The 26,031-nt window shown below is 56.8% G+C and overlaps 1 protein-coding gene across 6 annotated transcripts in view; it reads right to left on the reverse strand.

Moving 5' to 3' along the window:
• Positions 1 to 26,031, reverse strand: part of OSGIN1 (oxidative stress induced growth inhibitor 1) — a 59,252-nt gene that overhangs the window by 4,175 nt on the left and 29,046 nt on the right. The window contains exons 1-4 of one of the 6 annotated variants that reach the window (XM_027119152.1): positions 16,335 to 16,879; positions 2,631 to 2,735; positions 1,375 to 1,511; positions 66 to 257 (exon numbers count right to left, since the gene is read on the reverse strand). In XM_027119152.1, coding sequence (XP_026974953.1) covers positions 66 to 257; positions 1,375 to 1,511; positions 2,631 to 2,697 — 396 coding nt within the window. In that variant the 5' untranslated portion in view covers positions 2,698 to 2,735; positions 16,335 to 16,879. Of the gene's footprint in view, positions 1 to 65; positions 258 to 1,374; positions 1,512 to 2,630; positions 2,736 to 3,081; positions 3,171 to 4,472; positions 5,200 to 6,945; positions 8,314 to 13,159; positions 13,951 to 16,334; positions 16,880 to 26,031 lie in introns of those variants that run through there. The other 5 variants (XM_027119148.1, XM_027119151.1, XM_027119150.1 and 2 more) reach the window with 5 other exon arrangements.

Genomic DNA, 26,031 nt, shown 5'->3' on the forward strand with positions numbered 1-26,031 from the left:
CCCCCTCCCCCAGACTTCACGTAGATTTGGCTCAAGTCCCCTCACCCCTTCTGGGCCCCACTCACATGCCAGGCGCCCCCTGGCAGGTTCCGGCCCAGGACCAGGTGGGGGATGGCTCGCTCCTTCTGGTGCTTCCAGGTGAGGACAGACTCCACGTTGCCCCCAAAGTCTGTGTCTGGGCACAGGAGGGCATCAAACAGCAGGGCCACAGGGCTTTGGCACCGGCCTTCAAGGCCTTCGGACAGGTAATCCAGGTCCTGGGTGGGGGGACACAAGTCAGAAGGCCCACTGGAGGAAGGCCACCTGGTCCTGCCTTTCCACCCTAGTACCAGGGTGTCAGATAAGCTTGGGAAATGCTGCCTCTCAAAAGGAGATAGTGCACATCAGCAAATTAAAGGCTCTGACAAGTCCTGCAGCTGTCACTTACCCGTTAATTTTGCCAAACCCAGTGTCTCTCAGATTTACTGGAGCAGGGACATTTTTCTCTGTATATTATACCGAGGGATGGCTGTCCTGTACAACAGTGGTCCCCAATATTTTTGGCACCAGGGACTGGTTTCGTGGAAGAGAATTTTTCCACAGACAAGGGTGGGGCGGAGGGGGATGGTTTAGGCGGTAATGTGAGCGACGGGGAGCGATGGGGAGAGGCAGATGAAGCTTCTGTTCGCTTGCCTGCCGCTCACCTCCTGCTGTGTGGCCCAGGTTGGGTGGGGGGGGGGGTCCCCCGCGGGGGGCAACCCCTGCTGTAGAAGGCAGTCTGGAAAATGCCTATCTAGACCCAATGCCAACTTACTTCCTCACCCACCAGCTTGACGCTGGGAGGGGCCCAGGAGGATGGATGCTGCCTGAAGTGGGAGGCAGACACTGAGTGGCCTCCTGGAAGGCAAGGGGCGTGGAGGGGAGGTTGGTGAGCCCTCCTGAGCAGGGGCTGGTGGAACTGCAATATCTAGGGCAGGGGTTCTCAGCTGGGGCACAACTGGCCTTGGGGCTGGATAATTCTTTGTGGTGGGGCCTGTCCTGTGCATCGTAGGATGTTTAACAGCATCCCTGGCCTCGACCCTCTACGCCTGTGGTGTCACCACTCTGGTCGTGACAACTGAAACTGTCTCCAGGTGGCCAAGTGTCCCCGGGGGTGGGGTGGGGGCGGAAATCATCCCTGGGTTTAGAAGCACTGGTCTAGGGGAGCTGAGACAAGCTGATGTGGGATTTGTAAGTCTTCAAAGACAGCTGTGCTTCCTCTTCCCAGTTTCTGTGGCTGGTTTCGTGGGCTCTCGCACGTTTGGTCTTACGTCTCGTAAATGCATCCTTTTCATTTGTGCCCGGGAGAGTTTCCCCGCAATGGGGGTGTCCCTCCCACCCGGAGCTCAAGCCCACCTGGTCCACGATGGAGACCCCCGGCGCCTCGGTGAGCTTCCTCTGCAGCAAGGGGTGTGGGTGGACGGCATCTGGCTTCACGTAGGGGTTGTAACCCGAGAGCAGGTAGGACAGGCAGATGCCCGAGGGACCATTGCCTGGGGAGAGAGGGCGGGGTCAGAGGGCAGTGCTTTTGAGCACAAGAGACCACCACGACCACCACCACCGAGGGCTTTGGTCTCCATCTGTCTCGTTCATTGATTTGCTCTTCAGGCATAAAAATAAAAACAGAACATTTATTAGCACTATACCACTTGAACAACAATGAAGTTGTGGAAATAACCGCTGACAGTTACCGAGTGCTTACCGTGTGTCAAGCGATTTTAATAACAACAAAATAATAAGAAACTGACTGCCGTGGCTGCTGTACCAGGCCCCTCCGTAGCCCCGAGCGCACTGAGCCAGACACATGCTACTTTTCCTCCTTTTTTACTTGAGGAAGCTGGGGCACAGAGAGGTTAACTGACTTGCCTGTGGTCACACAGCGGCATGACTGAGATCCTGAGATTACTGAGAACTGACAGTGGGGTGAGGTCGGTCAGAGGGATGTGTAAAATATTACAGCACAGATGGCTACGTGCTCTGGGGGTGAGCTCGGGGGCCAAGGGTGCTCAGCGTGGGCGCTAAGCCACCTGTGGGGCCGCCTGCCCCCAGGTCTGGATGAACCACACTGCTTATCAGAGGTACTTTTTGGGCAATTAACCTCATGACATCACTCCTATTCTTCTCTGTCTTTCCCCTGTCTTATGTTGTGCTGTTCTCAGTCTTAACTCACATGTCGACAGCTGTTCAGACAAACCCTATGAAATCACCGATGCGCAACTGTTTTTAACTTACAAAAATGGCCATTTCATGGGGTTCGACCTGGTGTTTGCCCGGAGGGAGGGGCCCTCTGTCCCCCATTTGTTCAGACCTGACGGCAGGACAACATGCTTCGGCTGCGTCCCCGTCACACAGGCACGCAGGCACCGGGAAAGTACAGGACGGGCACAGGCACAGAACCAGTCCCCCCACCCCCTGCCCCACCCTTACTGCGCAACCCCTGCAGAGCACCCTGCTCTTGCCTCGAGCGTTCTCGGGAGGGTTACTCAGATGATGTTTTATAAATTGCTGAGCACAGCACTGGGCACAGAGTGACGGCTCCAGGGCCTGCCCGCTCCTGACCTCTAACCCTTGGGGCTCAGTGCAGCCCCTCCCCCGCCCTGGGCGGCACTCACCGATGATGACGACCGGGAGGGGCTCTGAGCTGCGGGCACCAAGGTGGTCCTTCCATCCGTTGCTCATGGCTGGGGCTCTCGGGGGGGCTTGGGGCTGGCAGCAACCTGGGGGCACAGGGGAGGAGGGGCCCTCGGTGAGCCGGGGTGTCATGCACTTACTTCCCACCTGCAGGGTGACCTCCTGTGGCCCTCAGGATCAAGTCCAAGGTCCTCCCTGAGTCTTATCAGGATGACCCTCCCCTCTCATACCTGCTATACTCTAAACAGGTCCAATTATGCAGGGCTCTCTCCCCCAGCCTGGTCACCTCCTCTCTCTGAGCCTTACTCCACACTCCCCATCTCATCAGGGGCAGTAACTGTCCTCAAAGCTTATTCAGCTTCCATGAGGCCCCCCTCTGCCCAACTGTGGGCAAGCCCTGCCCAGCACTTCTGTGACGGCCACAGCCCTCACCCCACAATCCGGCCCTCGGGTCTTCAGTGGACTTGGCCCTGGAGAGGCACTTCTGAACTGGCGACCTCTCTGGGTCTCAGTTTCCTCATCTGTAAAATGGGAATAATAATCGTCTCTACCCCATAGGGTTGTTGGAGGCGGGGGGGGGGGGGGGGGGGGGGGGGCGGGGAGGACACAGGTACTGTACGTGAAGCAACTGCCTCGAGAAAACAGGCCACCGGGAAGAGACCGGAGCTCACTGTCTCCTCCAGAGGCTGGGCTAGAACAGGTGGACATGCAGAAACCACGGACGCCTGAGCCCCTTGGTTTGGGGAGAAAAGCGTGCAAACCTGCTTGTCTCTGGAGCACCAGCGCCCCCTGCTGGCCACAAGCCCAAATCACTCAGAGAGTCCCAAACACCGTTCTTAGGGCTGCAGGTGCCTGAGGAGAGTCCAGACCCACCTTCTCCACATTCCCCTAGACGAGCTAACGGGGGCCCTGGCATCACCCACTGTCCAGCAGCCCTGCTGTCCTGACCACCACAGGGCAACATGCACACGAGCATGTGAGGAGCAGGCAGGCACTTAGCACTTTCTATGTCCCAGGTATTTGACATGTTTTTTCTCATGTCCTCCTCATACTGACCCTATGCAGAAAGCACTGTCGGTGCTATTATCCCACTTACAGATGGGTAAACTGGGGCTCGGAGAAGTCGCACAAGTTGCTCAGTATCACGCAGCCGACTTTTAAATTCAGGGCTGATGGTGCCGAGGCTTTGCCTGAATGCACCGTGCACGCTGCTTGGCCTGTCCCCAGGGAGACATGGGGCTGGTAGCAAGTAAAAGGGTGAATGGGGGGCACAGGGCCCAGACCACCCAGAGCAGCCAGGGATGGGTGCCCGGCATTGCTGGCCTTCAGGATTCTTCCAGAAAAGGCTGACATCTGGGTTTTTAATGTGAATTCTCTGATTTGGAAAAGTGGGCAACTAACTCACAATTTTTGAAAATCTTGAACAGGCTGGTGAAACACAAGCGAGGCCAGCGTACGACCTCTGATGTGCGCAGAGTGACAGCAACACCAGCGTCCACCGCTGGGCAGGTAGGTCCCGAGCAGAGGGACGAGGGACAGCCGCCCAGACAGGCTGGTGGGAGGACCTGGGTGTCACTCCCACAGCAACAACAATGGACCTTCGCACAGCACTTTGCAGTTTGCGAGGAGAGGAGCTTCCACCTGAGCCGTAGCATCTGGGACCCTCGGGCACCCTGAGAGGTGGGCGGCGTCACCGCCATCTGGGAGGTGAGGAAAGGGAAGCTCAGAGGGTGAAGGGCGTCTCCAGTGTCACACAGGGGGATGTGACATTTAAGGACTCCCTCCCCAGTGCCCTCAGGTCCCCTGAGAATGGCCTTCCTCACCTCAGCTGGGGCCTGGGCTGGGACAGCCTCCTCATCCCGTCTTGGTGAGCCCCGTGTTCCCCATCAGGGACCACGTGGCTCTCTCCACGCCTGGTTCCCTGCCGGGGCCCAGGCTGTCTGCCTGGGAAGAGGATTCTGGGGTGACACCACTGCCACTGCCAACAACGATACAGAATGACCAACGTTTCCATACTTCCATGGAGTTAGCCAGGTGACAGGCGCGCTCGAAACACTTGTGCGCCTTAACTAACTTAATCCGTATTTAACTGCGTTGTTATAAGGACTCTCGCAATCACTCTCGTGTTACAGACGGGGAAACTGAGGCCCAGCGAGCTTCTCACAGCCCTGTATGGTTTGCGAGGAGTTTGCCCCAGCTCGCGCAGGCCGAGCTGGGTTTGAGCCCGGGATGGCCTGTTCCAGAGTCTTCTCTGTGCCCCCCGAGCTGGAGTGACAGTGTGACAGTGTGTGACAGAGGCCCCTCCTACCCGGGTGAGTGTAGCACACGTATCCATCCCTGCCCACCCTGCTGCTCTGTCCCAGCGCTGGTGTCGGGGGAGGGAGGCCAGGTGGCCAATGCTCGCAGCTGGGAGAGCACAGTTTCTCACTAACCACTGGCCGCTGGGTGTGCCTGGTGGCCCTGGGGAGGAGGGCTGTGCTTCCCAGAACTCTTCCTCCTGGTTCCTTCAAACAGCCCCAGGGCCCTGCACTGCATGTCCTCACTGTCCCCAGGAATAGCAGCAACGGGACGCAGGTGATGTCCTTGCAAGATGCTCCTTCTGCATCAGCTCCTTTAATCCTCATGGAGCCCACTTTACAGACCGGAAAACTGAGGCTCAGGGAGGTGAGGCCATGCCCCCCTGGTCACAGAGCCAGTGGGTCATGAAACTAGTTTGTTCACTGAGGGCTCAGACCACCTAGACACCCCATAGCCCCCCACAATGGGTGTCAACCTGTTCCCCGCGCCCATGGAGTGCCCACCCCGGGCCAAGTCCTTTACCTGAAGCTTCAGTAAAGGACTGAGGATCCCAGTCCCTTTGAATCCTCCCAGCGCCAGTAAGGAGGGTACTTGCAGAAGCCCCCGTTTACAGATGAGGAATCAGAACTGACTGCCCCCTTTTCACGCTTCCCGGAGGCAAAGGGGCCCCATTTACCACCAGAGCTTTTGGACTCCAAGTCCAGTGCTCGCTGCCAGAACTTCTGGATGCCACACACATGAGGTCACCACCCAGAGGCTGACCTGAGAGGTTACTTCCTGTGCAGCGATACAGCCTCAAGTCCCGAGACAAAGCTCTCAAAACCTCGGAAGAACGCATGCTGCCAACTTTCATTTGCAAGTTTAACTTCCCATTTCTGCTATGCTTTTTAGTTTTGTGGAGTTGGAACGGTCAGTTTTTAATGCGAACGTTCTGTTGGAGTTCCTCTGGTTGGAGATGGCAAATGTCCACCGAAAAAAGTTAACATTGAAAACTCATTCAAGTTCACAAGAGAAAAGAAGCCTAAAAGAACTGGGAATAACTGCACCTTCCGAGGTGCAATTATTCTCTCTTTCTTTCTTTGGAGTTTGCAGCATTGGAACTTCTAGGGTTATCAAAGCTTGAAACCGCTCTAAGACTCGGGGCACCTGTATGGCTACATTTACTGAGTACCTGTGGTGGCTTTTTGCTCATTTCACTTTAATGACAACCCCCCACCCCCCCTGCCCCGTGGGTTTTCTTATCCCCGTTGCCCAGAGGGAAAAACTGGCGTCAGGAGGGAGCAGGTGTCTTTCCCAGGACTGTTGGAGACCACGCCCCTGAGCCCAAATCCTGCCCCTTGATACCTGTCAGAGGCGGGGTGAGTGCCCTCTGAGGAAAACAGCATGACAACAGTGCCACCAAGAAAGTGGCGGCGGGGGGGGGGGGCGCTGAGGACGCGCTGCCAGTCCCCAGGGTGACGCCTCAACCCCAGCGTGCGCCCCGTGGCACCGCCTCCCCCCGGAGCCTCCCCCATCTGGAGCCCCAAGAGCTCCGAGGCTCCCCAGACCCTCTGGGGACGCTCATTCTGGGCACCCCAACCCTCCTGGGAGAAGCCAGGTCCCCGGGACCCTGCGGCGGGAGCCGAGGGCAGGTGCCTGGGACCTCTGTCCCCTGCAAGCAGGAGAGGCGGGGTCCCGGAGGGCAGCACCCAGCCTGCCTCTGTGACCCAGTGGCCTCGGGGCGCCGGGCAGCCTGCCCGGGCTGGCCACACCTCTCTTTCCTGCCCAGAGCAGCATCACACGGGCTGGGGTGTACTCCAAGCGGGCAGGGCAGCTGTCAGCTGAGGGTGCCAGGCACCTGGAGATGGGCATGGCCAGGAGGAGCGAGGGAGGACCCTGGGGTGGGGGCGATCATGCTGGTCCGGGGAGCCTGTGTGGCTCCAGGGCCCCGTGGCCACCCCTGCCTGGGAGGGACTAGCTTCTCCCAGCTCCCCCGCATGCCTCGCCTGGGCCACTCACCTGACGCGCAGGGGTCGAGGACACTCGTGAGCCTGGCCTCGTCAGGCACTAGGAGAACCAGGGCTCACGGTGCCGGCCGAGGGTGCAGGACACCCATTACCCCGTGGGGATCCAAGAGGCTATGAGTGGCCGGGAAGCGAGGGTATTTCACGAGTTGGGAGGAGGCGGGCGGTGGGCGGGGCCAGGAAATCACTTTCATAAGCGTGAGTCAGCAGGGGCCCCTGCATGAATGAATTTGCGCACTTGAGGGAGGGCGGTCACGTTGCCAGCTCCGGGGGTGGTGGGGGGACGGCCTTAAAGGGCCCCTACCCGGGGCGGGGTGGGGGTGGTGGTGTCCCTGGTGGGGTGGGGCCCGGTGGTGACCAGGCTGAGCCAACCTGGCCTTTCCCGTTAGGGAGGCGGAGACAGTCCTGCCCAACGTACAGTCAAGGCGGCCCCTTTAAGTGGAGAAAGAAGTCCTGGTGCCCTCATTCCATCTGGTTCTACGTGATGTCTTCCCGCTCCTCCCCTCCCTCTCCCTCCCCACAATAAAAGCCCTCTGGCACCAGCCGGAGCAGGCTGGGAGCCCAGCTGTCACTTCCTGGGCAGGCTGCTTCAGTTTCCTCATCTGAGAATGGGGCTGAGTAATAACTCTCCCTCCTGGGTGGTCGTGGCGTTTCAGGGATGTCATTCTTGGTGACCGTGCCTAAAACATGGTTCATGTCTTCTTTTCTTCGTTATTTTTTCTCTTTAGCCTGTAGCACGGCGCGCCTCACATTTTGCCGATTCTCACGCATTTTATTATTTTATCATCTCTCTGCCCAAACCGGGATGTGGGTTCTGAGTGGCAGGGAAGTGTATCGGTCTGCTCTATCCTGAGCGCTCAGCACATCGTAGGTGATCCAGAAGGAAGGACGGGAGGGCTCGAGAACAGTGCTTGGCCCAGAGACCCCAGTGCATGTTAGATGTCATTTCATTACGGATGTGATTGTCACCCCCATCGTCCGCACTGGCCTGGGGACTTCCCTGCCAGCCCTGCCCCACCCTGTGGGCGGCCCCACTAGGGCTGGGACCAGGGTTAAGCAAGGAGGCACTCACCTTGCGTACCAAATTTAAGGGGATGGCAAAAACACTCAGTGATCAAGTATTTTGATGCAATTGAAAAAAATAAAAATTAATGCCAAAAATCCAAGATAAACAAAAATGTTAAAATTTCAAACAAAGATCTGTAACCATGCCATGCCAAGCTGTACTGGAGCCTGATGCAAAAAGAAAAATCAGGATACCCATGCTGCCTGTATTTAAAACTTTGATATTTTGTTCATCCTGGATTTGAGGCGTTACTTTTGATTTTCAAAACTACTGCATGGGGCTTCGCTGGTGGCGCAGTGGTTGAGAGTCCACCTGCTGATGCAGGGGACACGGGTTCGTGCCCTGGTCCGGGAGGATCCCACGTGCCGCGGAGCGGCTGAGCCCGTGAGCCATGGCCGCTGAGCCTGCGCGTCCGGAGCCTGTGCTCCGCAACAGGAGAAGCCACAACAGTGAGAGGCCCGCAAAAAAAAAAAAAAAAAAAAATACTGCATGAACACACTATGTGCCTTGATTATGGAGTGCTTTGCTGCCCCTTGCATTTTGTGCTCGAGGTGATACCTCTCTCCTAGTCCTGGCCCTGGTGGCCACAGGGTACAAGGGCCCTGCCGTGGAATATGCACAGGATGGAATATGCACAGAGGGGAGGCGGGGCACCAGGAGGGGGGGGGACCGGGTCTGACCGCTGGGCTCCTTTGGGGACAGGGGACAGGGCCCGGGTGAAGGATGGCTCTGAAGATACAGAGTGCTGCTGGGACTGGAAGAGAAGGGGGAGAAAGGAGAGAGAGGTTGAGGGGGGAGGAGAGGGAGAGAGGGGTGCCCCATAGGAAGGGGCTGGTGACAAGCGTTTGGGGGGCAGTGAGAGGAGCTGGGATGAGACGAGAGACCCCGGGGGACCGGGCCCCCAAATCACGTGACTGGTCCAGGCAGGGCTGCATCCGGTGCATGGTGGGGTGGGTGACGCCTGGTTTCTGGGCTCAGCTCTAGGGGCAGGATGAGCTTGGGTGAGGCACTGCGCCCTCGGGGCCTCCGTTTACCCAGGAGAAATGGCACTCATAGTCCTTTCCTCCTGGGGTTCTCGGCAGCAGGGACCCTTGGTGTCATGTGACACAGTGTGACATACATGCAGGTGGCGGCAGGAAGTCCATCGCTCCAGGCCTCAGCTCCCTGGCTGGCTTCTAGCTCTGCTGCACATGTGCTGTGTGACCTTGGGCCGGTGGCCCACCTCTCTGGGCCCCTGTTCCAGCGGGGCTTTGTTAGCAAAACTCCCTGACACCCTGGTGTTCACCACACACACACCAGGACCTAGTCTGGGGCTTGCACACACCAGGAGCCGTGACGGCCGAGGAGCAGAGCTGACCCTGGTTGTCCCTCTGGCCCAGGCTGCAACTTTCCCCAGCAGCCCTGCCTGCTGTCTCCACTTCTCCATCCCAGGGCTCTGGCCTGCAGCCTCCCGGTGGTTTTGGTGGGTGTGTAAACAGAGGCAGACAGACACACTCCAGGGTCAGAGCCTCCCACCCGGAGCGTGGTGGGGCAGGGCGAGGCTGAGGCTCAGGGTCCGGAGGGAGAGCCTGGGAAGGAAGTGGGCTCCGGGCACCCCCATCTCTGGGTCTGGTCGATCTTTCCTCCCAACCTGCCCCGCTGCCCCCACTGGCCCTGACCCCTTTTCCGGATTTTGAAAGTTTGCTGATATGGGAGAATTGTGGGCGGGACATGGACTTTCTTCCCTGTCGCCTGTTTACCTGACAGCAGATGATCAGAAATAAAATGTGTTGAGTTGCTTCTAGAAAGCTCGACTAAGACAAAGACTGATAATGTCACAGGCAGACAAAGGGGCAAAGGTTAGAGGAGCCGCAGAGAAAGAGCAAAGAAGGGTCTTTGCAGGTTCACTCTTGGGGGACTGGCTCTTTTGGACTCCACTGGGTGCCCCGATTCCTTTAGACCTGCCCCGACCCCTTCTTGGCCATGACTTAGAATATTAAGCGCCAGAAGTGTGAGCTTCCTCATTCTGATGTGCTGAAAGTAGGGCTCAGATGCAGCAAATAAAAATATGGGCACCCAGGGCTTCCCTGGTGGCGCAGTGGTTGAGAGTCCGCCTGCCGATGCAGGGGATGCGGGTTCGTGCCCCGGTCCGGGAGGATCCCACATGCCGCAGAGCGGCTGGACCCGTGAGCCATGGCCGCTGAGCCTGAGCGTCTGGAGCCTGTGCTCCGCAATGGGAGAGGCCGCAACAGTGAGAGACCCGCGTACCGCAAAAAAAAATTAAAAAAAAAAAATATGGGCACCCAGGTAACTTCCGGAATTTCAGATAGACAAGAAATAAACTTTGAGTATGTCCCAAGCAATATTTGGGATACACTTATGCTAAAAAATTTTTTTTCATTGCTTATCTGAAATTCAAAGCTACCTGGGCAGCCTGCACTTCATCTGGCAAATCTAGCCATAAGTGTAAAATATACGCTAGATTTCAAACGGTTAGCAAAAACAGAAAGCAACTAAAAAAGAAAAGGCAAAATGGCTCAATAATTTTTATATGGATTCCAGGTTGAGATGAAAATCGTGAAAATATTTTGGACATCTTGGGTTAAGTGACATAGATTATTAAAATTAGCATCACCCGCCTCTTTGTTTAACGAGGCTTTTGGAAAACTCACAGTTACACACACGACTCTCATTTGGCTTGTGCGGGACGCTTGCACCAGCGGCTCGTGCAAACGGGGACGTTCTGGGACATTCCCGGGTTTAGCACCAAAAGCCCCGCCACGTCCCAGGAGCCCCTCAGTTCCAGGTGAACCAGGATGGCTGGTCACCCTGGGCCATTGCAAGCAGCTGGGTACCTCGCTTCTGAGCCTCACTTTCCCCCTCTGTGCCCTGTAGCACCAGCACGGGGCTGGCAAGGTGGTAACAACCACTGGTCCGTGCAGCTGAGGGCAGGGGCCTGGCTCACGGGAGGAGCCCACACAGCAGCCTGTGCTTGGTGTGCAGCCCCCTGCCCCCCAGGCTCCCCCCAACCTCCCCTGCAGGTGCTGGGGAGCTGGGGAACCAGGGGAAGCGAGGGGAGGGGTAGCCTCAGGGTGCTTCCCCGGGGATCCTGAAACAGCCCTCACACCAAGCCCACCGTTCCTCCCTCCCTAAGAAACCCCAGGACGGGGACTTCCCTGGGGGCGCAGTGGTTAAGAATCTACCTGCCAATGCAGGGGACATGGGTTTGAGCCCTGGTCCGGGAAGATCCCACATGCTGTGGAGCAACTAAGCCTGTGCGCCACAACTACTGAGCCTGCGCTCTAGAGCTCACGAGCCACAACTACTGAAGCCCGTGCGCCTACAGCCCATGCTCCACAGCAAAGACAAGCCACTGCAATAAGAAGCCCGCGCACCGCAATGAAGAGTGGCCCCTGCTCACCGCAAGGAGACAAAGCCCACGCGCAGCAACGATGACCCAACACAGCCATAAATAAATAAATAAGAACAAAAATAAAAAATAAAAGAAATCCTAGGATGGTGCGAAGGGGCTGTTCTTGGCCTCTCCTCATCCCTCTCCTTTGGGGCAGCTCCCATGGCTCTGCCACTTGCTGGGCACTTCCAGGCACCGAGCACCGTGGACACAAGGTTCTTTATACATAGCTGAGGCTCAGAGAGGCCGCCAATATTGAGCCTGAGGTCACACAGCGTAGGTGGCAGAATTGGGGCTTGAACCCAGCGCTGCAACTGCAGAGCCTGGGCGCCTGCAAGAAAAAGGCTGACTACGAAGGAACTAAGGAAGGAAGACAGCCTGCTTCCTGTCTCAGACACAAAGACACAGACCCCTGAACTCTCCCGGAGGGCCCCCTATCTCCACGGCCGCCCCCTCTGTGAGGTGTGCACACTGTAAGGTGTTTGGGGGATTGATACATTTGATCTGTTAACCAGTCCAGCGAGGAAGGCTCGGTGCTGTTATCCTCCCATTCCTCCCATGAGGAAACGGAGGCCCCGAGAATGGGAGACGTAGCCCTGTGTCACGGCAGGCGGCAGAGCTGGGCCCAGCGCCCTGGCATGACTAGGCCAGGCCCGGCCAGCGCATGACCGGAGAGCTAATATTTGCCCTTGCCGGTTGCAGAGTCTTGTCATCTACCGCATCCCATCGATTCCCCCGATGACCCACAGAGGTGGGCAAATATTTTCAATGACAAGTTTCGTTTACAGATGAAGAAACCCGGAGGGACTTGCCCAAGGCCAGGGGCAATGAAGTGGGGAGAGGGGATTCAGAGTTGGGTCTGTCTGGTGGCAGAGCCTGTGCCTGCTGCCCCAGGACATTGGTGTGAGCTGCCAGGACGCAGGGCAGGTTCACGCCCTGGATAGTCACCATAGATCCCCTGGGGGAGACGGTGTCAAAGGTGGGGAAGCCCACATCCTGCCCCCACATGGAGAGAACCAAGGAGGGCCCCGGGAAGGAATGTCTGCGCAGGGTTGAGGCTGGGGGTCTTCAGCCACATTCCCTGCTTCCTGATTGCCCCCTCAAAAACCAGGAGGAAAGTTTTGGCAGGAGAATGAATGTGTCTGGCCAACAGTCAGGGTGGACAGGGGTCCAGCCCAGGGTATAAAAGGCTTCCACTTTGGAGTCAGACCAACCAGGATTCTGGCTCCATCACTTTCAGCTGTGTGATTTTGGGCAAGTGACTTAACCTCTCTGAGCTTCCGTTTCCTTATCTGTGAGCTGCAGATGGCACAGCAGTGCTTCTCATCCCTGCTGCACGTCAGAATCACTTGGTGGAGGGGGTTTAAAGATACACTAACACCCAGGCCCCAGGCCCAGAGATTCTGACATCATGGGGCTGGGATGCGGCCAGACACGGGAAGTACCACTGGTGATTTCCATGTGCGGCAGGGCTGGTAGCCTCTGTCCCTGCAGCTGTTGGGGGATGAGCTGAGATACAGCCGAGGAACTGCCTGGCCCGTGGAGATGCCCAATACATTGGACTCCCTTCCATCCTGGCGGTCCATCTTTTTGTAAACCACAGTCTTTATGCTGTTGCAGGAATAGCCATGAGGTCTAAAAGAGAAACATGTCCTTGGAAGAGGCAGGCTACCAGGATGGCAGGGGCCAGCTGGTGACCCTGGTGGGGCCTCGACCAACGGGACAGACCTCGATGTCACCTTGCTCATTTACCGAGATTTGGTTTCCTCAGCTTTGACTTTTGAACTTGATGGAGGACTCGACGTTGACCCCCACGGCTTCTCATCTCATTCCCTCTATGCACACCCAGCCCCTGAGCCTAAATTCCAATCCTAAGGGAAAACCTGGAAGCAGAGACAAACCCCGGCCACGACAGACAAGGAGACACGCACCAAGCATTGATATTTATAACAAGAACTAAGCAACTTCCGTGCTGGCCACTGAGCACAGTCCAGCCAGCGGGAGCCAGGGCTCGGAGAGGACCATTCGGCAGCCTTTGGAAATGCCAGCCACAGAGCCAGGAGGCAATGTGGAAACTCACTATGATAGAAACAAGGGAAGCAGACGACGTGGGCCTGAGGGCAGGAAGTGGAAAGGAATCAAGGAAAAACAAAAAAAAAGAAGGAAGCTAGAATCTTTGCCAGGGCCGAGGAATTGTAGATGGATTTTTTTGTTGCTTTTTTTGGCTGTGCCACGTGGTACAGAGGATCTTAGTTCCCCAACCAGGGATCAAACCCGTGCCCCCTGCAATGGAAGCACAGAGCCGTAACCACTGGACCGCCAGGGAATTCCTGTAGATGGACCTTTAAAATTCGAAGTTTCACTATCTCTGTCTAATCAATAGTAATAATCATAAGGAAAGGCAATTTGAGACAAGGATTTTCTGTTTCATTTTGTTCACTGGTGTATGCCTTATGCAGGGCCTGGGACAGACACAGTAGCAGCTCAATAAATACGAAATGAATGAGTGAATGAATGTTGTTGCTTTCACACTTTGCTGACAGATTCTTTTTTTTTTTTTTCCCTCTGTACGCGGGCCTCTCACCGTTGTGGCCTCTCCTATTGCGGAGCACAGGCTCCGGACGCGCAGGCGCAGCGGCCATGGCTCACGGGCCCAGCCGCTCCGCGGCATGTGGGATCTTCCCGGACCGGGGCACGAACCCGCGTCCCCTGCATCGGCAGGCGGACCCTCAACCACTGCGCCACCAGGGAAGCCCTGCTGACAGATTCTTAAAAGATTTTGAGCACGAATGGCCCCCCTTGGCTTTATATCACGTGCGTATAGATTGGTGTGTATATTTCAATCTTTGATGACAACTTTGCAGTGGCTTGAAGACAGAGCCCTGTGGTACGCCACTAGAGACCCTCCCACTAGTGGACACAGCTCTATCTTTGGCAGAGGGGTGAGTGAAAAGGGTCCTGTCTGTGGAGTCAGAAGCTCTGGGTTGCCCCTCTGGAACTTATTAGCTGTGTGTCCTTGGGCAAGTTACTTCACTTCTCTGAGCCTCCATCTCCTCGTCTATAAAATAGGGACACCTGTCCCTCAGGGTAGCTTGCTGCTTGGCACGTTGTGGGTTCTCAGCAAACTGTGGATACCGCCACCTGTGCTTCCCACCATCCAGACATTTTCACTCTGGGCAGAGAGTCATTTTCCAATCATCCAGCCCACATTTCCACCCCTCCCCCACAAAGATCCTCTAGCGCAGTGGTTCTCAAAGCGTGGTCCCCGGACCAGCAGCTTCAGCAGCACCGGGGAACTTACTAGAAATGCAGATTCTCAGGCCCCGCCCTAGATTCACTAGATCAGAAATTCTGGGATGAGCCCCGCTGTCTGCATTGTCCCCAGTCTCCTGCGTGACCCTGAGAACCACTGCCGTCCACGCCATCCTCCGGACCCGTCTGCAGGCCCCACAAGACAAAGGAATGACCGTCATCTGACTCGACTGCTCCTGCAGAACCCGTGCTGAGTCCTTGGGCCACTGCTTCCTTCTCCCTCCGGCTGGTAATCCAGAAGCAATCTGTGATCGGGGGCTGCAGAGTGAGCACGTGCCCCCTCGTCCCTCAGAAACCCGGGGCCCATCTGCTTGTCCCTGACCTGGAGGGGCCTGCCGGTGTCCTGTGAGTCCTCTTAGGGCATGTCCCAGGTCCCTCAGCACGCGGAGCGGTGGTATTGCCGAGGGCTGTGACCTGCCCTGACCTGCCCCTCCTCCAAGCTTCCGGGCCCTCCTAGCAGGTATGTGGTTCCTTCTAGTCCAAGTTCATTGTCCGGGTGGATAAGCACTCCTGGGGAAGTCCGCTGCTGTTGTCCATTGGCCCAGGGTAGCAGCGGCATCCCTTTCCTTTTTTCTTTTGCCCCACATGCTGCTAAAAAAAGCCCTGTTTGCTGTCCTTATTGGATTTCACATACCCTTCAGGCCTTGCCTTCCTGGGCGGTGGTGAGGTCAAGGCCTCAGTGACCTCATTCACCGTCCTTCGTCCTGCGTCCGGCGAGCTAGACCTTTCCCCAGGAACTGGACGGGCTGGGAGAATAGCCCCAGGGGCATTTCACATGTTTCTCTGCAGAGAGCACCTGTGAATTCCCAGGAAGAGAGCTGCGGGGCTTCGGAGTCTCGTGGGTGCCGGAAGCAGGGTTCCAGACTCCTGTCCTTCCTTACTGAGGCCCCATAAGAGACACCTCCAGAGTCTCTTATAAACTGCAAATTAGACCCTGTACCTCCTCTGCTGTGCCACCTCCAGGGGCCCCTGGCTGTCCTCGGACCTGCCTGGCCTCAGGCCCAGCAGACAGGCCCGGCAGGAATGGACCTGGAGGGGGCCCCACCTGCCCCGGCTCTCAGGGTTCCCCCGGCACCCAGCGCCCATGCTGTCTCCCGCCGGCTGCCCTGCTCTGCCCGCGATCCCCTGCCTCACTTTCCTCTGCTTCCGGGCAACCTCTCTGGACCCAGCGCTCTGCTGTTCACATGAAGCAGGGATAACCGGAGCTTGCATTTCCTGAGCCCTACAGTGTGCTGGACTTATATACCAAGAGCTTATAACCCAGGAGGCTCGGGCCTTGCCAACCAGCCCAGAGCCAACAAGCGCTTCATGCCCAAGTGTCCCGCGTCCGAGAGAAGACGGTACGGGGGAGCTTTGGAGGAATGGGGGTGAGGGCGGTGAGGGTGACGGGGAGCCCCTTGGCAGTGGGAGCACTTCCGCTGAGGTGGCCTGGTCACCCAGGGAGTTGGTGGGGGAGGCTGAGGGAAGGCAGGGCAGAGACACTCCCAGGCAGAAGCCCCCCCAGATCATCAACTGGACTGCTTTGTTTGAAGAACTAAAGGAAGTTAGAAGGGTGCAGGTGAGCCAGAGGGGCTGGCCAAGGACAGGCCGTGCAGAGAAACAACCTGGACATTACCTGGGCTGCAATGGGAGCCCCTGCCCGGCCAGCGAAGCCCCAGAGCAGTGGGCAGGCTGTGGTGGCTACTTGGCGAGAAATGGCAGTGCCCTGGGCCACGAGGCTGGCGGTTTAGGCCGGGAATAGATGGGTGCTCGGTCCCTCCTGGAGCCAGCGTCAGCACGACTCGATGACAGGTTATACTTGGGGAGTGAGCGGTGCTGTCCTGCTAAATGTGGAACCGCTGACTGACTCCCTCCAAAGGAAAAGCCAGGATCGCCGTACCTGCCGATTCCTACGGCCTAAAAACTCCCACCACGGCTGATCTGAAGCTACCAACTCGATGTGCGGAGTTGGGAAGAGACAAGTGTAGTCCCGTGAGAGCCGGCCCCAGGGGTCAAGAATACCAGCCATTCTCCGGGTTTGAGCAAGGCGACAGGTGCATCTTCACAGGGCCACGGACTCTGGGGGCTTCGCTGGTGGCGCAGTGGTTAAGAATCTGCCTGCCGATGCAGGGGACACGGGTTCGAGCCCTGGTCCGGGAAGATCCCACATGCCGCGGAGCAACTAAGCCCGTGCTCCACAACTACTGAGCCCGTGCGCCTAGAGCCCGTGCTCCGCAACAAGAGAAGCCACCGCAATGAGAAGCCCCCGCTCGCCGCAACGAGAGAAAGCCCGCGTGTGGCAACGAAGACCCAATGCAGCCAAAAATAAATAAATAAATAAATTTATAAAAGAAAAAAAGCGAATACCAGCCATTCTCCTGGTTTGAGCAATGCAACGGGTGCATCTTCGCAGGGCCGCTGACTCTGGGGCCCCCTGGACCACAGGCAGACCCCGTGAGGATCTTGCAAAGAAGCTTAGAGGCCCCACTGGCTCAGCTGAGGTGGCGGCGTGGCCCAGGGGAGGGAGGGAAAAGTGGCTCCAGCAGGAGAGCGGGCCAACCGGAGTGACTGGGATAAAAACGATAACGATAAAAGCTACGATCTATTACATCCTAACCAGACGCCAGGCTGGTGCTCAGTGCTCTGTGTACCATCAGTGGGCACGTCATTCTCCGAGGCAGGTCCCATCACCAGCCAGGTTTACAGAGGAGCAAATCAAGGGACAGTGAGGGGCCGAGCCAGGCAGCCTGATGGCGGCAACACCCCCTGCTGCCTACCTTCCCAACTGAGCCCAATTCCCCCTCCAAACACAGAGCCTTCCTTGGGAGTGGTTTTGTTTTCTGAAGAAACGAGGCCTGCTTGGTCTCCTTTGATACTATGCTGAGCTGAGACCAAAATGAACCACAGCTGGTTTCTGGTTCCTCATGCTCATGATCTTCATCCTTATCTCCATCGCCTGTCACCTTCGTCACCATCACCATCTTCATCTTCATCATCTCCATCATCTTCATCTCTATCACCATCATCTTCATCTTCATCACCTCCATCATCTTCATCTTCATCATCTCCATCATCTTCATCTTCATCTCTATCACCATCATCTTCATCATCTCCATCTTCATCTTCATCACCTCCATCATCTTCATCATCTCCATCATCTTCCTCTCTATCACCATCATCACCATCTTCATCATCACCACCACCATCATCTTCATCATCTCCATTACCACCAACATCACCACCATCTTCATCACCATCTTCATCATCATCTTCACCAGAACCATCACTAGGTAGTGGGATAATAGGACTGTTCCTTACATGTAGTTCCACGTTATCTGCCATGGCCGAGTACTGCTTGTACATTTTAAAGGGGGGCAATCCCATGATGGCACTGAGGTACTGTGATTGGAGCTGGGTAAGGAGATGCCCGGGACAAGGGGGTGCCTGTCTGAATAGACGAGAGCCCCACCTTGCTCACAGGGCTGCATCCAGCAGGACCTGACAGGCCCTGGGCTCTTTGGACTGATGGGGGAGCCAGCATGCTGGGCAGCCTGCCATCTGACCTCCACCGCTGCCTGCCCTCTGCAGCGCTGGGGTGCCGCCCCCGGGCACAGTCAAGTCCGGGCCGGGCCTTGGAGGCTCTGCACGTTTGGTGCACGGTTGGGGGTAGAGGAGCAGCCTGGCTGTGCGGGCTCGGGGAGGAGGGGCGCTGAGGTGTCCACTGCATGAGCAGGGTGCCCCAGACACCCTCGTCACGGGACGATTCCTGCACTATAGGTGATGACGCTTTGACAGTGGAATCGGAGGCATGGGGGCTAAATCATCATCGGACTGGGCCTGGCTCTGTTCTCTTCACAAGTCTGGGCAAGGATGGGCTTGTCCACCTCTGGCCGTCAAGGACCCTGGACCTGACTCCAGGCCGCTGTAGCCTTCTCCCTCCTTCTGGGGTTCGGACTCCATCCTCTATTTGATGAGCGTGGCAGATGCTGTCTCCACAGCCAGGGGGCAGGCGCAGATCATCCTCTGCTCTTGTGCCCTACTCCCCTGGGAACTCTGGGCCCCCTGAGAGCTGAGGCGCAGGGTCCTGGCCACCAGGACATCGACGCTCAGAGGGAGCTGCCCCATGAGCCCAACGCCTCGCTTCCCAGGTGGAGAAGCTGAGGTCCAGCAGGGGAAGTGGTGCCTCTAGGGCCACCATGCTGCTTCCCCCTAAAAAGGCCAGGACTCTGGGGAGGGGGCTCCATGCTCCCCGCCCTTCAGGGACTCAGTTAGCAGGCGTCTATGCATCAGTGCTGTGCTAGGAGATGGGCGCACGATGCTGGAGGAAGAGGCAGATCTCGCCCCCAAGGAGATGACAACCCAGTGGGGAGAGGAGCAGATGAGCATGTGAATGAATGTCCTGTCACCAGTCTGGTCATGTCAGGAAAGGCCCCCAAGAGACAACTGGGCCGGGAGCAGAGGGTGGGAAGGATCCACTGGGCTAGAAAAGGTCTTCCAGGTGGAGGAAGTGGCAGGTGCAAAGGCCCTGAGGTTGGAAGGAGTCTTCTGAGAAACCAAAAGGGGGCGTGTGTCTGAGTGAGGGTATCAGCTGAGGCTGCAGGGGCTGACAATAGCCAGGTCACGCACAGCCTGGTGGTCTTTGTCCCAGGAGCAAAGGGAAGACCCCAGATGAGGGTCACGGGATCAGACTCACATTTTGAAAAGATCGTGGGGAGGGTGAAGGTGAGTGTGGATTGGGGGCTGTGGCGTCTGTCCCAAGAAAGCATCAAGGTCACGGCCACTTTCTGTCCTCAGGAAGAAGCTCCACCTGGGTCGGGCCATATTCCAGACACTGTGTGCGTGTGTGTGTGTGCGTGTGCGCTGTAGGGTATGAGACGCAGACAGGAGAGGTGGAAATGCCAGTGGGTGGAACTTGCTGAGGGGCTAAAGGTCACAGGGCATGCGGGCATGGTCTGTCCTCCTTCCCGAGGGTCCAGAGCCGCCCAGTAGGCTCTCCTCTCCCTGAGCCTGTGTGGTCTGTCCTGGGCAGGGGCAGCCACCACCCTGGATGCCCTCTTCCTTCTCCTGGGACTGCCCTGCGTGGCTGCTGCTTCCACATGTGCAGGGCGGGTTGGGTCTCCGGCCGGGGCCTGGGGCTGTGGAGAAACAGGTCGGGCTCCTGAAGCCCAGCCCCGCAGACCACTCCGCAGGAAGCTTTGGGCCCATGGTGCCCACTGACATCAGTGGGCACCCCCTGTGCTGGTGCCTCTCCCAGGGACCTCATGGGGAGGACAGGAGCCCGGGTCCCGGCAGGATCTGGGTCCTGTGAGTCTCCTGCCCTAATACCACCATGATTACACCCTGAATCTCCCCTCCTCCCTGGCAACCGTGGGATTGCATGTGTGTCTGGGAGCCCCCAACCCCCCAGACAGCTGTCCTGGTTCAGTCTTAGCACCCTCTACCCTACCCCAAGATGCCCAGAGACCCCTCTCCCAGGGCCAAAACCAAGACAGATTACAGAATATGCAGGCCTGGAGCAAAATGATAACGCAGGGCCCCTTGTTCAACAGTTAGTAAGAATATCAAGATGATAGGGAACCCTCCTGCACTGCTGGTGGGAATGTAAATTGATACAGCCACTATGGAGAACAGCGTGGAGGTTCCTTAAAAAGCTAAAAATAGAACTACCATATGACCCAGCCATCCCACTCCCGGGCATATATCCAGAAAGGACAAAAACTCTAATTTGAAAATATACATGCACCCCTGTGCTCACTGCAGAATTATTTACAATAGCCAAGACATGAAAGCAACCTAAGTGTCCATTGACAGATGAATGGATAAAGATGTGGTACATACACACAATGGAATATCACTCAGCCAGAAGGAGAATGAAATAATGCCCTTTGCAGCAACATGGATGGACCTAGAGATTATCATACTTAGTGAAGTAAGTCAGACGGAGAAAGACCAATATCATATGATATCACTTATACGTGGAATCTAAACAATGATACAACTGAACTTATTTACAAAACAGAAACAGATTCACAGGCATAGAAAACAAACTTACGGTTACCAATGGGGAAAGGGGGGGAGGGATAAATTAGGAGTTTGGGATTAACAGATACACACCACTATATATAAAATAAACAATTAAGACCTACTGTATAGCACAGGGAACTATACTGAATATCTTATAATAACGTATAACAGAAAGGAATCTGAAAAAGAGAGAATCACTTTGCTGTACACCCGAAACTAGCACAACACTGGAAATCAACCACACTTCAGTTAAAAAAAAAAAAAAAAGAAGATCAAGATGGTGAAAGCAGAGCTTAAACCCAGCGAGGGCCCTTCTGAGCCCCGAACGCCTGTGAAGCGGCCCTGGTCCCATTTAGAGGTGCAGGAGTGGGGGCCTGCCAGCCAGTCGTTTTCAGGGTAAGAGATGCCTCACAGCAAAAGAATTTACCAGCAGTCTGGCCCTGAGCTCCTTCTCTCATCCATTCACGCCATGATCAGGTTCTGAGCTCCCGCCAGACACCAAGCGCCGCAGAGGCCCCGAGACTGGAGGCTGGTCCTGACTCTGGCCTTGGACGGGCCCCCCGCACCCAAGGTCTCCATGGGCCCTCCTCACCAGGCCTCCCAACGCTCACCAGCCTGGAGCTCCTGGCAGGCTTCTCCCTGGCACACTCAGGTGCCTGGGACTGGATGGCTGAACGCATTGATCCCCAGGAGGGGGTCCCCAGAGCAAGGGGGCATGACATCCTGTCACTTCCCCACCATGCACAGCCCCCCATCTGTCCATTGCCGAGGGCCTCCCCATCTCTCGCCTGCATTGTCCTGCAATGCAGTAACCTGCATTGTCCCCGTGAGTTCTATGCAGTGGGTGTAACTTCTAACTTACACACAGTGCAGTGCACGCTTAAGTTTGCAGATGTGCATGCCCACGTGGCCACCACGCAGGCCACCATGCAGGCCACGCGCGGCCCCCTGGAATGCCCCCTCCTCTGACGCCGGTCCCCACGCGTTAGTGTTGTCGGCTCTCCATCTTGCCACCAACGGCATCGCACGGAATGTCCTCTCTCATGTCTGGATCTCTGGCCCTGGGTCCACTCACGCCGGTGCGTGGGTCGTGGGTCGTGGGTCCCTGCGTTTAACCGCTGGGCAGAGCCTCACCGTCTGCATCCTCCACAGCTTGTGTGCCTATTTCCTGGACATTTGGTTGTTTCTAGCTTTTGCTCTGATGGTTCCAGAGCGAGCCTTTGCGGGGACACTGGCTTTCGTTTATTGGGGTGAATGCATGGAAGCGGAAACGCCGGGTCACAGGGAAGGCGAGTGTGTGAGGTTACCAGACACTGCACGTGGCTCTCCAGAGGGACGCACCACCTTGGCCGGGTCCCTGCGGCCGCCGCCCGGCTGGCCCCCGCCCCCCGACACCAGCCAACTTCCTGCAGGGGAAGCTTGCTTTGCAGCCAGCCCCTGCCTTGGTGCGGTGGGCGGGGGGGGTGCTGGGCAGGGGTGGAGAAGTTCCAACTCGGCGGCATCGCCCGGCCCTCCACCACCGGCCCTGTTTATCTCCCCAGCCGAATATCTCTGGCTCTGTCCCACCTTGAACCTCACATTCCAGCCGTATCGAAGGCCCACAGTTCCCTGCACACACGTCATTTCTGTCCTTCTGCGTGGACTGTCTTTTCCGCTGGGAGCATACGTCCCTCCGTCGCCCTCCTGCAGGCGGCCGCCTCGTCTTCTCAGATCTAACCAGAGCATCGTGGCGACGTGCCGATGTCTCCCGGGCCCTGACCCGCATCCTTCGGCCCACTTCCACCTGCCCGCTCGAAGCCACCTTGGCCGGGGCTCTTCTGAGCACACCGGGTTTGCACCGCGGGAGGGATGCCACACAGTCAGGGCAGCCCCTTCCTCCCAGCTACGTCCTCAGAGCCCAGCAGGACGCCCGGCACACAGGAGGCCTCGGTAAATGTGCAGTAAATGCTCAGCTCCGTACAGTAAAGCCCACACTGTACTTTAAGTACAGTACTTCGTACAGTAAAGTCCAAAGTGTGCAACCCCGTGTGACCCCCACTCAGGGGAAGACATGGAACACGCCCAGCTCTCTGTCCGACTTTTGGCCCCTGAGGTTAGTGGTGCCTGTTCTTGAACTTCACATCAAAGGAACCACACAGAATGTTCTTTCTCACGTTTGCCGTCCTTTGCTCGCTCCGGACTCCGGACTTAGGGGCACATTCCTTGGCCCTGAATCCTGCTGCTTCGGTGGCCGGCGACCTTGGCAGCCCCTGCCTGATTGATTTCCTCCCTCTTCCAAGATTTCTCTTCCCCTTCCATCCTCAGCCCGGGTCGGGGCTTTGTCAGCAAGTCCCTGCTTCCTAAGCGGGAGAGGCGTTTTCTTCCTGTTATCAGCAAGTTATCTTTGAAATTCAGGGACTCAAGCTGTGCCACTGCCCTGGTCCTACGCATGGGGTTCCTGGGCAACCGTCCCTGTTTCCTGTGCCTCACTGCAGCCCCTCTTTGCAACGAGCTGGTGGTTTAATCACTGTAAGCTCTGGCCCGTGCACATCACCTTGGTCCACCTGGCCACACTTCTGAGCTGAATTCTCCAAGTGGGGTCCCAGAGCAGGAAATGCTCAGCTTCGTACAGTAAAGCCCACATCAGCACCAACCACCTGCGAACTCAGAGATGCAAGTTCTCAGGCTCCAGTCCAGACTCACTCTCTGGGACAAACTCACTGCTTCTTTCTTTTACTCTCATATTCACAGCACCTCTGGCCCCAGATGTGTGGGTGTCTGCCCTCAGCGACTGAGTCTCAGACCCCAGCTGGGTGTCCTACAATTCAATTCTGCCACCAACCAGAGATGGAACAGACCCAAGTTAGGGGCGCAGTCCCTGCCGCCCCACTTAGACGCCAGGCACAAGCCGTGGGTTCCCAGGCCACCCACGCTTCTGTCCGCCTTGGCCACAAATCAGAGGTTCCCACGACGCCCTCCCTGGTTTCACTAATTTGCTAGAGGGAACCCGGGAAGACAGTTTACTTACTATTGTTGATTTATTACAAAGGATATTTGAACGGATACACATGAACAGGCAGATGAAGAGACAGACGGGAAGTCTGGAAGGATCCTGAGCACAGGAGTTCCTGTCCCCTGTGGAGCTGGCGTGCGTCACCCTCCCGGCATGGGGACACATTCACTGACCTGGCAGCTCTCCAAACCCCATACTTTAGGGATTGTTATGGAGGCTTCATCGCGGAGGCACGATCGATTGTTAACTGACTCCCCGGCCCCTTTCCCCTCCCTGGACGATGACGGTGGGGCTGAAAGCTCCAAGCTTCCCATCGTGGTCCTGGTGACCAGCCCCCTCCTGAAGCCGTCCCTGAGGCCACCCAGGGTCACCTCATTAGGACAAAAGATGCTCCCCTCACCTAGGAAATTCCAAGGGATTTGGAAGTCCTGCGTCCAGAAGTGGGGTCAGAGATCAACCGTTAGTATAAAACATGCTCCTAGCATTTCATCATGTAGGAAATGACAAAGGCTTTAGGAGCTCTGGCCGGGAAGCAGGGATGAGGAGCAAAATACGTATGTCTTATTATATCACAATATCATGCTCACTGAATCAGAAACTTGCGGGGGCTTGGCAACTGTGTTCCCACAAACCCTCCGGGGGTTCTGATGCAGCTCAAGTGTGAGAACCCCTGACTCCTGGCTTGTGAACACGTTGGTGATGAATCAATCAAAATGGGAGCACAAATTCCCTGGATTAGAAGCATGTTATCATGACTCTAGAAATTGCAAAGGGGTTCTGGAGCTCAGGGCTGACGTGGTCTGCTCCGTCGTCAGAGCACCAGCCCGAGCCTCCTTGGTCACAGACGCCTGCCCCACACGGAGGGTGATGCGGACCACAAGGTGTCTTTTGTCTCCCCGAGAGCAGGCGCCTGGCGTGCCAATTATCTTCCACTGGCTTCTCCCAGATCCATGCTCTCCCTTCTCTGTCCTGCTGTGAGCCCCGGGAGGCTGAGGCCCTAGCCAGCTGCCTCTGGTTGGATTTGATCAAAGGGAGAGGCAGGCAGGAGGCAGGAGGTCAGAGGGCAGGAGGTCAGAGGGCAGGAGGAGGGAGCATTCAGGGCAGACGTTGCACAACCAGCTACAGGGGGTGAACCGGCCCCCACTGGCAGTGTCTGCCAACTTCTGTGGTGTAAAGGCTCCCACCACGGTCAATTTCAAGCTACCCCCCTGGCAGGTCTGCCCGCAGAGCTGGGGAGAGATGTGCAGGAGTATTTCCAGATGCGTCCCTGTAGGGAACCTCACGACCACAGCTCGCGGCGAAATGGAGCAAAGTCATTAGGGAGGGATGAATTTTGAGTAGGTGTTATCTTTGCGTTGAGTATAATTTATGAATTGTAAGTTCATATAATTTAATTCTCAGTAACGGGAGTGCTTAACAACTGGTTCACAGAATTTCTGAAGGCTTGACAGTCGGCCTGGCGGGCAGGCCACTGGGCCGGGAGACACTTCCTCAGTCGGCCTGCCTGGAGCGCCCTCTGTGGCCTGGCTCCAGCCCTGTGATCCCTCCTCGTGGTCTGGCTCTCTCCCGGCTCCAGAGATGCTCTCTCCCCCTGCCTCTTTAGCCCGGGGAGAACTCAGTGTCTCTCCTTGTGCCCTGGCTGGGTGGCCCAGAGGTGGGGTCCTGGGGGTGGGAGACAATGAAGCAGAAGCCCATCCCTGCCTGAACCCCGGCTCACTTCCATTTCTGTCAGTTATCAACGTTCTGCATAGGATGTCAGTGGAGGAAATGATTCTGAGACCAGAGGCCAGAAACCCGGGGTGAGGGTGGTCGGGGGGCGGGGGGTCCGGTGAGCTTCTGGAGGACAGAAAGGCACTCAGCACAAGTGCTCGCATCTCTCGGGCATCGCGGGTGGGCGCGGCGGCGGGAACCCTCTCAGGAAGTGCTGTGGCCGCATCTGTCATGATGACAGCACACATGGCCTTGACCTGGCAATGCCTCGGGAGGTATTTGTCTTAGAGGCAGCCTCGCACCTGTGTGAAATGATGTTTGCCTTGAGTTATCCACTACAGCATTGTTTAGAAGAAAACGGGACATGGCCCAAGTGCCGATGGTCAAGAGACTCGTTAAATAGGTTCTGGCACATTCTTACAGTAGAATATGTTGCAGCCATTCTTTTGGGGATGACACAAAAGGTTCTCCATGACTGCAAGTGAAAACAGGACATCAGGATGGTGGGTAGACTTTGCCTCCATTTGTGCAGGAAAAGAAGGCAGGTAGGGAGGGGGATGGGAGGAGGGAGGCGGATGGGAGGGGGAGGGGATGGGAGGGGGAGGGA

The sequence above is a fragment of the Aethalodelphis obliquidens genome, unplaced genomic scaffold (genome assembly GCF_003676395.1).
Source record: "Aethalodelphis obliquidens isolate GAN/ISIS:26980383/991018 unplaced genomic scaffold, ASM367639v1 scaffold20, whole genome shotgun sequence".
Classification (NCBI taxonomy): Eukaryota; Metazoa; Chordata; class Mammalia; order Artiodactyla; family Delphinidae; genus Aethalodelphis; species Aethalodelphis obliquidens.